The sequence below is a fragment of the Nannobrachium achirus genome, assembly GCF_963921795.1.
Source record: "Nannobrachium achirus genome assembly, chromosome: 20".
In the NCBI taxonomy this organism is placed as follows: Eukaryota; Metazoa; Chordata; class Actinopteri; order Myctophiformes; family Myctophidae; genus Nannobrachium; species Nannobrachium achirus.
This window is the reverse complement of record NC_137827.1, coordinates 26977877-26989363: the sequence shown is the minus strand read 5'-3', so window position 1 is coordinate 26989363 and position 11487 is coordinate 26977877. Positions and strand designations below refer to the sequence as shown.

The following is an 11487-nucleotide window of genomic DNA, read 5'->3' as shown; positions in this document are numbered from 1 at the left end:
GTGTTAATTAGTTAATTATTGTTCCTTAGGCGTAATTTCAGAAAGAAATAGGGGGTGGAAAAAAATAAGATACCATAACCTCATTTCTAAAATAACGAAAATAGTGGATCTACAAGCTCTCAATGCGTCGCCAAGCAACGCTTTGAGAGCTTGTAGATCAACTATTTTCACTATTTGTTTGGGGTGAAAATAGAAAATGTTTCAAAATGTATGATCACAATCACAAAATTGGGACGTCACGTTGAAAGTGTGACATGTAGATGACGATTGCGATGATTAATCTAAAACAATTCAGAGTTGGGGACAATATACATAAATTAACTGAATTCAAGGTTAAATGTGAACATTAGGAGGTGGCCACATCCCCTGATGCCCCAAATGACGCCCCTTTGTTATCAGTTTCCCCCTTTCTTTCTGTGCGTAATGGGCGCACTATAGCGTTCCAGCGCATGGGAACGGTTCAGATGCTGTGTGCGCTTGTACATGCGTCAACTTTTCAGCACTGTCTGTAATCCATTATTTGGGTTGAGAAAAGGGAACGGCAATGGGCAGAGAGAAAAATATGCACCGTGACTTAACCAGTATCATTTTTTACAGGACAAGACCATCACAAGGATTATTTCGTTCTGGAAAATACAATGCACTTCATCACGGTGGGCATAGTTCTGGTTGTGACTGGCGTCGCCAAAGGTAATCGGAATATATTATTTGATGGATAGAGTCTAGAGATGCATCTCTGACTATAGGCAACAGCATATAGAATGAAATGTTTCACAGTGTTAAAATAATAATAATAATACATTTTAATAAAAAAGATAATTATTATTGTTTACTGACTGCACAAGAATGTTGTATTAAGCTTATAGTCACATTTCATTTATTTTACATTTTTAATGGGGTGTTGGGGTTAATGTTTTTTTTTTAATGAAGTCGTGACATGCTAGTAGCCTATTCTATCCTATTTCTTTCAAAGGATTGGAATGCATTGCAGGGTGCAACAAAGAGAATGGGTTCTGTGAGAAGGAAGGAGAGTGCAGGTAAAAACTAAAACGGAATATACTGTAGTAATAAAGCTTTGTACTTACCAGCTGCAAATGTTCATTCCACAGAGTAATCACTATCTGTTCAACTGTCTCCTGTTTGCCTATTACTTTCCATATCTGGATTCATTCTGTCAAATCAAATTGGGAATTTATGTATTATTATTTATTTTTTAACTTTTCTCTACTAACCTTATAAAGCAACTAAGACTACACCCTGTGTCCCATACACATTAATTAGATAACTAATTGTATTTTTTTGTATTTCTATAATTAAATGTAAAAAATTAGAATTTACTTAATCTCTGGCCTATAACCTGCTATCACAATTGCTATAGGATTATTTCCCCCAAATTGCAAAACCATTTGAAGAGCATTATTCACAGCAATATAATGCTCATTTTGAAGTATAGTAATAGTCAGGTTTGGTATTTTATTGTTCAGGTGCAGACCAGGGTGGGAGGGGGAAACATGCGACCAATGCATGCCCTTCCCTGGATGTCTGCATGGCACATGTGAGAAAGCATGGCAGTGCATCTGTGAGGATGGCTGGATTGGCAGTCTGTGTGACCAAGGTCAGTGTCAACTAGCTCACTAGACCAGCGATTCCCAACCTAACTGGCAAAACACTAAGATTCTATTGATTATACAGCATATACTATACTACTAAAAAAGAATGAAGATTCTTTTTTTTTTTTTTTTTTTTTTTTTCAAATCTTAATGAGTTTTCATTGTGATACAGATAAATAGGAACTTAATGCTACTTCCATTGATCCAAGTGGTAACACAATCGATTGAATGATCATTAACATGCTCTGCACAATGCATGCATCCGTGAAAAGCTTTCAAGATTTTTAAGTAGGCCCAGATCTGGAAAAAGTGGTTTTTAATTTACTAGATTAGTGCTTTGTGTGGCCTCTTTTCCCAAAATAGATGCAAATCATATAGATTGTCTATTTTGGCTATGAATACAGTTTTGCCTTGAGATTTTGACTTAGCTCAAGCACAAAAAGATAGAAAAGCACAGGTGTACTGGGGTCAGAATAAGCTCTCTGTCAAGTCAAGTCAAGTCGCTTTACTTAGCTCACAAAGATATAGGTTCCATTACACATTCCCAAAGCTTTGGGGATTTGCCTGTATTTTGGATTGCAGAGCTATATTCATGCACGCACGCACGCACACATCAATCTGCATGCCTATTCCACACCATATTGCATGAGCCCAGTGAGGAAGCGTGATCTCAAAATAAACATGATTTGATCCAATGAATATAAATTGCTCGCTCCACCTACAAACAGAAATAGAAATAAAGGGTTTCTCGTGAACTCAAAATAAACATGATTTGATCCAATGAATATAAATTGCTCGCTCCACCTAAAAACAAATAGAAATAAAGGCTCTCTCAGAAACTGGAAGATTAAAAAACACACTTTTCATGGCTTTTGGCCCTGTTTGACCTACTTCTCAGTGAATCCACATACCGGTATATCTACCACTGTACAGTGTATGTATCCCTCTGTGTATTATGGTGGAGGGTGGTTGTGTGCGTGCTTGCGTGCTTGTGCGTGTGTGTGTGTGTGTGTGTGTGTGTGTGTGTGTGTGTGAGAGAGAGAGAGAGAGAAATAGTGCACTAACTGCACATGTTCTTATTTTACAGATACTCACCTGTGCTCATCCCAGCCTTGTTCCAGTAATGCCACCTGTGTTGAGACAGGAGAAGGGGAATTCCTGTGCGTCTGTCCTGCAGGCTACATGGGTGAAAACTGCCACACGAAGAAAGGCCCTTGCCTAACAAATGGGTAAACAAAACTAATACACACACCTTGCCATAGCCCGTTAATTATTTCCAAAATTAAGCCCTAGACAACCTCTTCATTATAAAACTTTACAGTGGTAGATCATACAGGCATGCCTGGAGGAAATGCACCTCCTGGCCATCAAACCTTAACTGTGATGGCTGACAGAGATGTCCAGACACCAACCTCTACCATGCTTTGTTCATAGTTAGACTACCCCTGTTATTGACTCTGAGCAGTGGTGGAAAAGTACTTAAATGTCTTACTTATGTAAAAGTATCAATACCGCAATATAGAAATACTCTTGTTACAAGTCAAAATGTATTTGAGTAAAAGTACAAAACTTTAAGTACCAAAAGTTAAAGTACTCATTATGCAGAATGTCCCAAGTTTTCAAACGTATCTGAATCTTTTTAAAATAGCCAATCTACAAGCTAGTAGATCGGCTATTTTCAAATGGCCAAAATGTATATAGGGCTGAAGTTGTTAATGTATGTTGTGCATTAATAATCAAGATACAAAGTAACCAGTAAAAGTACCGGTATAATATTTGGATCAGAGATGTAGTGGAGTAGATGTAAAGGTTTTGCAAATTGGAATTACTCAATTAAAGTACAAATAACTCAAGTGCACTTAAGTAAATGTACTTAGTTACTTTACACCACTGCTGTCCAGACACCAATATCCACCATGCATTGTTCATTGTTAGACTACGCCTGTTATTGACTCTGAGTCAGGCCCACCCAAAATCCAATATAGCCCAGTGTCACTGATTTGGCTCGCCGCCTCCTTGCTCAATACATAATCATTATAGTTCTATTTAGAATTCTTTAAATGAGATGACTATAGTTTCACTCGAATGCCTGGGAATTCATCTCTATTATTAGCTTTCGGTGTGGTTTCATTAATCGGCAGCAGTATGAGACGGTAGATGTCTCAGCCACTTGCCAGAGCTATTATTTATTTGACGTGCGCGGATAGAAACTGAGGGACTTGTGTAATTACAAAAGCTACTCCAGTGGTTATTGATGTTTTTCATTTTCATCTCCAGCTAGGCTTTTCATCAAAGCTCTGCTGAGATTGATATTGATATATGCCCAATATGTGGGAGCATGAATTACTCAGGCAGCAACGTGACTCCTGTTGTTTGTCACAGCCTCAGAATCTTTTATTAGCATAAATGTCGATAACCATTGTTCGTTAAAATGAATCCAGTGAATCCAATCATCAGAATGTAATTGTCAGATCATTCAGTTTAATTGTGGGTAGACCTAACTGGAATTAATTCCCTGTAAGCTCATTATCCTGCTCTGTCCTTCAGCTCTCCTTGCCAGAATCGAGGGACATGCACCGACGATGATGGCTTAGCAGCCCACCCCTCCTGCCAGTGTCCCCCCGGGTTTGCCGGAGACTTCTGTGAGATCAATATCGACAGCTGCCAGCCCAACCCCTGCCTCAATGGTGGCAATTGCACTGACCATGGCCTGGCATTTACATGCACCTGCCCCGGGGGCTCCTTTGGGTTCACCTGTAACGAGACCACCATCTTTTCCCCCTGTGTCAGTGGGCCCTGTGTGAACGGAGGGACATGCGTCGGTCAACCAGATGGAACATTCCACTGTGTTTGCCAAAAAGGCTTTGCCGGTCCCACTTGCTCCCAGCATCACAGGCCCAAAGCCAAGCCCGCCAGACCTCTTCCTGACCACAGGGGTCTGTCGCAGCCTCCCCAGCACTACTCCCTCCCAGCCCATGCCTTCCACAAGCTCCTCAGACCTCCGGAGAGAGACCTCCTCAAGATCACACTGAAGGAGACAGTGCATTCCTCTGGTGGCCTGGTCACTCACGGCCAGCTGCTCTGCTTCAGCGTGCTGGCCCTGCTCACCTGCCTGATCATCTTGGGCACCACAGGAATCGTGTTCTTCGGCCGCTGTGAGACGTGGCTGGCTAGCGCCAAGTACAGCCAGCTCGTCCGGCAGCAGAAGGAACACCTGCTGAGAGGGGCGGGTGGTAATGGCCAGGATGACCCTGAACATTCAGTGAACGTCATCCTGCCAGAGAAGATTAGACTCACGAGCTTTGGGAGGCACTACACATCCATTTAATTAGATTCTCTCTCTCTCTCTCTCTCTCTCTCTCTCTCTCTCTCTCTCTCTCTCTCTCTCTCTCTCCTCCACTGTCTTGATCTTGTAATTCTCTCTCTGTCTCTCATAGGCCTATATTTTTATTATTTGTCTCAACCTCTGTGTGTGGAAGGTCTGTGACACAATGAATTGGCATTACTTTTGTACAGGAGACATATCACTGAAGACCATTTGCACTCTATCATGCAGGTTTGAATTCAGAGCCTACTGGACCAAATGGACAATCGTCACAATAGATTATGAAACATATCACAACACAATTTAGTGGCACGGGTGACAAAATAAGCACCAATATGTTATACATTAATACGTTATTTATTAATATCAACCTTGATTGGTTTCTTTTTGCAGAAGAATGTATGTATCAATGTATATTATATTTATGTTATGTTTCCCAATTTTGAATTTGATTACTATTCCTGTTTGATGTCCATGTTGAGCCATGGATGTATATTAAACTACCGTGCACCTTCTTACACCATGATGGAGGTATGCTAAAACCTGTTGCAGTTTAACTCTTATGGCTATTTGGCCCTGGGTTGCCTACTCGGCTATGTCATGTTTGTGGTGTCCTATTGGCAAAAGTGAAAATGCTTTTGGAGGTGCACTTAGAGGCCCCTCAGCATGGGTCTCCATTTTGAAGAATAGCGTATCAAATCAAAACCCAGTTTGAAGGTCATTGTCTCACAAGACCATTTGCACCTAATTCTATGTGGGGAAAACTCATGTATCGTTCTGCAACAACAGTGACATTTGTAGCCTTTATGGCACCCCCTATGGGTGTACAGTAAGTGGCTCTGATTATTACTATTATTTTTTTTCCTACATTTTTATCCCATGTTTTTTGTAACCCATTTTTTCACCCGTTATCAATTATTATCAATTATCGAATGTAATCCTTGGCGCTACACTCCCTCTGCCAACCTGGGGAGAGCAACAATCTGACCTCATGCTTCCTTCAATGCATGAGGAGTCCTAGCCGCTTCTTTTCACCTGACAGGGGGGAGTTTCCCTGGCTGGATGTAACGTGTGGAAGGAACACATTATTCCACCAGTTCCTTTCCCCTCCATCAGGTGCCCCAGCTGGCCAGAGGGAGACAATATAGAGACCAGGATTACTGCATGTTTTTTGTGAGGGTACCTACCCTAGGAGACATGGGGAAACATGCAAACTCAACACAGAAACGCCCTTTTTGCCAGCCTTACCTACAGTAGGGATGGGCACTGATGACGCGGAGGAGAGAACATGCCCCCAGCGCCCACAGAAAATCGAACCCAGGACCTTCTATAGCTGTGAGGCGACTTCCAACTGCACCACCATTGGCTCTGTATTGTTTAGATGCCCCTCAATATGTGAGTGCCTGGTGTTAGTAGTACCGCTCGTTTGAGCAAGACCCGGTAAGTACGTGCTATGATTGGCCATTTGTCGCTGTGATTGACTGTTCTGCCTTGCTGAACTTTTTACGTGTTTTTGCAACTATGCTTAACCCTAATCATATTCCTAACCTTAATCTCAGTAAAATTATGCCTAAAACCTTATTCCTAACTGTCTGGGAAGTGACACAAGTGACTGGGGGCGTGTCCAAGTTACTCAAACTAATGGCCCTAAACGCCACTTGCCCTAAATATGTGATTCAAATTTGGGGTAGATCGGACGCTGCATTCATGATATGACATCATTATAGGTTCACATATGTTCACACACTGGGTGAGACCTACTACTGTGTGCCTGCGTGTACAGTAGGTGCAAGTGTTGCACTGGTCTAAAAAGACAGTTTCAGGAGGACGTGAACGGAACTCCAGAGAAAAGGCTGGGAACGAGGCTAATGTTTACATAATGTGAAAATACAATATACAAAAATGAAAGGTGGAAAATAAACTGTTAGGGATACAATTGGGGATAAAATTACACAGTTTTATCATATATAATATTTCAAATTTCATTATAATTATGTAAAAATATATAAAGCCTACTGTGAGTTCAAAAAAAAATGTTGATGCTGTAGACCACACAAGTAAAATGATGATTTTAATTTAAAGAGGGTGTAAGTGAAAGTGTTAAATAGCTCTATATTCCAATAACAATCATTGCTACAGTATGGCGTGTTTGTTCAGTAACATGGTCTCCACATCTCCTCAGCTCTTTAACCAAAAATAAATATTCCAACTGGGATACCAATCATATCAAATTTTAACAAAAAAAAAAAAAAAAAAAAAGAAAGAAAGAAAAATGAAAAATACAGTATCACTTACACCACCCTCAGCTATATTAAAGGTGATACACCATGAAAATTCACTTTTCCTATTTTAAAACCTTTTTTTGGGGTCCCACTAGCACCTTCTATCCTCACAAAGTCCCATTTCAGACCGTTGTGTCTTTCTCTGGTTTTGGGAAGGTGGAGGTTAAAAGCATCCCACGGGTTCTCAAAACAGGGGGGGGGGGGATGCTCTGAGAGCCATTCAAAAATGAGAGGCTCTCTATTCAGGAGTGGTAATTTAGCCTCAAACCTTTTGAAAAACGTTTTTGGGACATAAACAATATGACATAAATACTTTTTAAATGCATGGTGTATCACCTTTAATGCCTATGTCCTACTCCAATGGTGTCCTTTAAAAAAATAGCAAATCTACAAGCTTGTAGACGTCCGAGTCATTCAATATGAATTGGGAATAAGCTAATATCAATGGGGATAACAGAAGGCGTGTGTGTGATCAAGTCTGTGGCGGTTCTTACTTAGCTGTAGCTGTACTGTTTTATCTGTAGCTGGTGGCTGTTATGGTTTAACTGCTTTAGCAAATATGTGACTCATCCACCATGCCCACCAATCTCTCCATTGCAGCTTTGCTCTCAGGAGAACCTGTTCCCCTTTCGTCAGCCTCCAGCACAGAGGTACATCTAGAAAAAGGAGACTTTTGTGACTTTACTGTAATGTGAACTTTCCTTCAACTTATAAGACACTGGTATTTACTCATGGTCTTCTAGGATGATGTTCTATTCCCTGCGGTGTCCTGCTGATTGTTTTGGGCATATACTTGTTTAGAATGTAAATGGAGAGTTTAACATTCTTAATAGTGGATTTGAACCTCAAACTTTCAGTTTTCAAAGCACTGAACATCTCTTTTGCCACTGAGGCATGAACGATAATGATACAGTACATACTAAATACTGAAGCACATAGGATTTGGATGCAGACTAAACATCTTCCAAGCACTGTTGGCACACTATGTAACTAACTGTGTGCTTACAAATTGTCATTGTGTCATAATGAACCCTGATCATGGATGTACAGGTTCAATCATTCTGTTAGGGAAAGTGCAGTGTGCTGTAGATTGTCATCTTCCTTCAACCTCAAACATCTTATTGATGTGAAAGGCTGAGTGGCACAATTTAAATTGAGGGGTTTCACAATCTGATGTTTGTTTTGAATCTTTTATTTTGTGTGATGGTCAGACTCAGAGGTTAACTCCAGAAAGCTGGATGTAATTAGGTTGACTGAGAACATTGCAGGCTTAGATATCCCCTTTGATTGTTTTTGGATGTCACCCTGCTGAAAAAACCTGTCAGTCTACTGTCCCACAATTAAAGCCCCAAAACATATGTTGATAGATAGATAGATAGATAGATGTGTTCAATATATCTTGTTACTATAATACTGCGTAGCTCAGTTGGAAAAGATCTCGACTCTGAACCACAAGGTCATGTGATTGAATCTATAGTCAAAGGCAACTAAGCATATGCGGAATCTCACTCCCTGATGGGGTATTGTAACAGGAATAATTGTCTACCTTTTCCCCCTTTAAATGCCCAATGACAATGCAGCGGGCACTTAAAGTTAAATATAAAAAAAAAAAAAACAAGATCCATTAAAATAATGCTGCCTTATATTATTTAGATGCGGAGGGGTTGTTTTGTTTTCTCTTGAGGACATCATCACCAGATTGAGATCCTCAGGCCGGTCCAAGCCCCTGGACTGTGTGTTGCCCATGTGTGTTCTAGCATTACTCCTACACAGGGAACTGTGAAATCTAAGTCACTGATGACTTTCCCATTCAAGATAGTGGTCTCTGCCTCCACCTTGTGGTTTCAGTTTCTACAACACCATAGCAATCACACACAAGTGATACATTTACCAATACAGAGTGGCTAACTTAATATGACACCAGAATTGTTCATTTTCTAGCTAGGGAAAACCCACACTTTTTAGGGGAGAGTAGGCCTACGTTTAAAAATCCGAAGTGCGTGTGAAACGCTGCTGAAGGAAATTGGAGAAATGAAATATTATGGGTCAGTATTTTCTTTTTACTAAAGCGATGACAAACACACTATAGCAATGATTCCTATTGGAATATAGAGTTATATCTTTTTACAAAAACATAATTATTTACACCCTCTTTGTTTCTATAATTGCCTCTCTTCCTGAATATTCCATATTTCCATCATAAACAGTACACAAATCCAGTCAACCTGTAAATACAGTCAGCAACGGCAAAATGCTGGTGTTTGGGAAGCACAGGACGCACCATAGATGACAGGGAAGCACCATAGGAAGCACCATAGACGACCAGGAAACACCATAGGAGTTCATAGAGTATGGTGCTTCAACATTAGCTGTACAGATTGTCGAGGTGGCACATGGTGGCGCCTCAACTATATTCACAAAATGTGCTCTTTGAGCATGCACACATTACACAATAGATTACTACCAGTAATATGCCCGAAGGGCGAGAAGCGACCTTGGCCTAAAGTGCATGTGCACGCATCCGCATGGGTGACAGCAGACTGCTGGGCGAGCACTGGCGCTTTCCCTCTGCGTCCTAAAATAAATAATGGCACTTTGGCTACAGTGTGTGGCCGCTTCCTTGTCTTTTAAACACCTGCTGTGGGAGATGGTGTAGTGGTGTAAAGATCAGACTCTCAGCACAGAGGTTGCATTTTTAAATCCAAGTCCTAAAGTTCATTTCCAGAGTATTTTGAAAATGTCATGTATACCTTAAATACAAAAGAAGTACTCAAAAGGAAACCAGGCAGCAGTGATGGCCTAGCCTGACTGCAAGTGTCAGACTCAATCACACACTTCAGGGGGTGGTGATGTGCGGACTGAAGTATCAGGCTAGTGATGGCCTGCAGTGAGTGATGGTGTAGTGGTCTGAAGCTCTAACTCTCAGTGCAGAGTTTCCATTTTCAAATCTCAGTCCTCCTACACTACTTTGACATTTTCAAGGTTAAAATAAGTACTCAAAAGCACTAGTTATTACCGGTACGGAGTGATGGTATAGTGGTCCAAAGATCCCACTCTCAGATCATATAGGTTTAGTGTTCAAATCCCACTCCACCTACAGTTTATTACTGGAGTATGTTGACCTTTTCCAGGCTAAAATACAAGAGAACAACTCAAAACCACTAGGAGATACCTGTTGAGGGCTCAAAGGTGCCTTGGCCCAATGGTGTGGTGCGCTTGATTGGTTGCCTCTGCTACAGACAGAGCGCAGGTTCAAATCCCATACCATCAAAGTACATGGAGGACCATCGGGGGGACTGTGTCTCTTCCTGAGAGGTAAAGGTATATCTGAAACAGCTCTATCCAGCTAACTTTTATAGAAAGATGCCAAGCCACCTTGCCTGACCCGAAGCCCTTTTCTGCACTCCTCAGACCAAAGAGAATGGTGATTCAGGCACCATTCTGTCTGGAAGATTGGCGAGTGATGCTTGGCTGCACGGACCTGCCGTCACTGATGAGTGCGTGCATGTGACTGTGAACTGAAGACCTTTTGGTTTGAACCTGTCTGAAACCTGTCTGTATCAGGGACAACCGATCAAGCACTTAACCATTGCCAAGGCACCTTTTGGCCATTGGCTGGTGTCTCCTCGTGCTCTTTTGTATTTTAGCCTTGAAAATGCTAAAGTACAGTACAGTGCATTGAACTACAGGGGGACTGGGATTTGAAAAAATAAATTATTGACCAGGGGCCATTGATGAGGTTAATCCGTCCCTGAGTGGTCTAATGATCTGACTTTCAGCAGAGAGGTTCCATATTCAAACCCCAGTCTACCTAGTTTGATGATGGAGTACTTTGGAATGTTCTTACAGTTCACAGTTTAGGCATTTAGCAGACTCTTTTAATCCAAAGCCACTTACAACTAGAAGCAGTGCTCTTCCGAGCACAGGTCTCCACCAGGCCACACAAATCGGCCTGTTATAGCGCCGCCATGAGGCTGATTTAAAAAATGTGGGGCAGAGGTTCTGAATTAGCATCCAGGGAGTGTGTGTGCTCAGTTTGGCAGCGATCGGGCCAACGGCGCCGGAGATTAGCTGGTAACAACCAGGCCACACAAATCGGCCTGTTATAGCGCCACCATGAGGCTGATTTGAAAAATGTGGGGCAGAGGTTCTAGATTGGCATCCAGGGAGTGTGTGTGCTCAGTTTGGCAGCGATCGGGCCAACGGTGACTGAGATTAGCTGCTCACAAACTGCGAGGACGCACGGACACACGCACGGACGGACGGACGG

The 11487-nt window shown here is 41.7% G+C and overlaps 1 protein-coding gene across 1 annotated transcript; it reads left to right on the top strand.

Annotated features, from left to right (window-relative positions):
- Positions 1–638: 638 nt before the first annotated feature.
- On the top strand, positions 639–4938 carry dlk1 (delta like non-canonical Notch ligand 1; the record flags this gene model as incomplete). The annotated part of the gene is made up of 5 exons (XM_080750944.1): positions 639–690; positions 974–1037; positions 1485–1615; positions 2698–2839; positions 4158–4938. The coding sequence occupies 5 exons, from the start codon at positions 639–641 to the stop codon at positions 4936–4938; spliced, it is 1170 nt and encodes a 389-aa protein (XP_080607070.1).
- Between the last annotated feature and the right edge of the window lie 6549 nt (positions 4939–11487).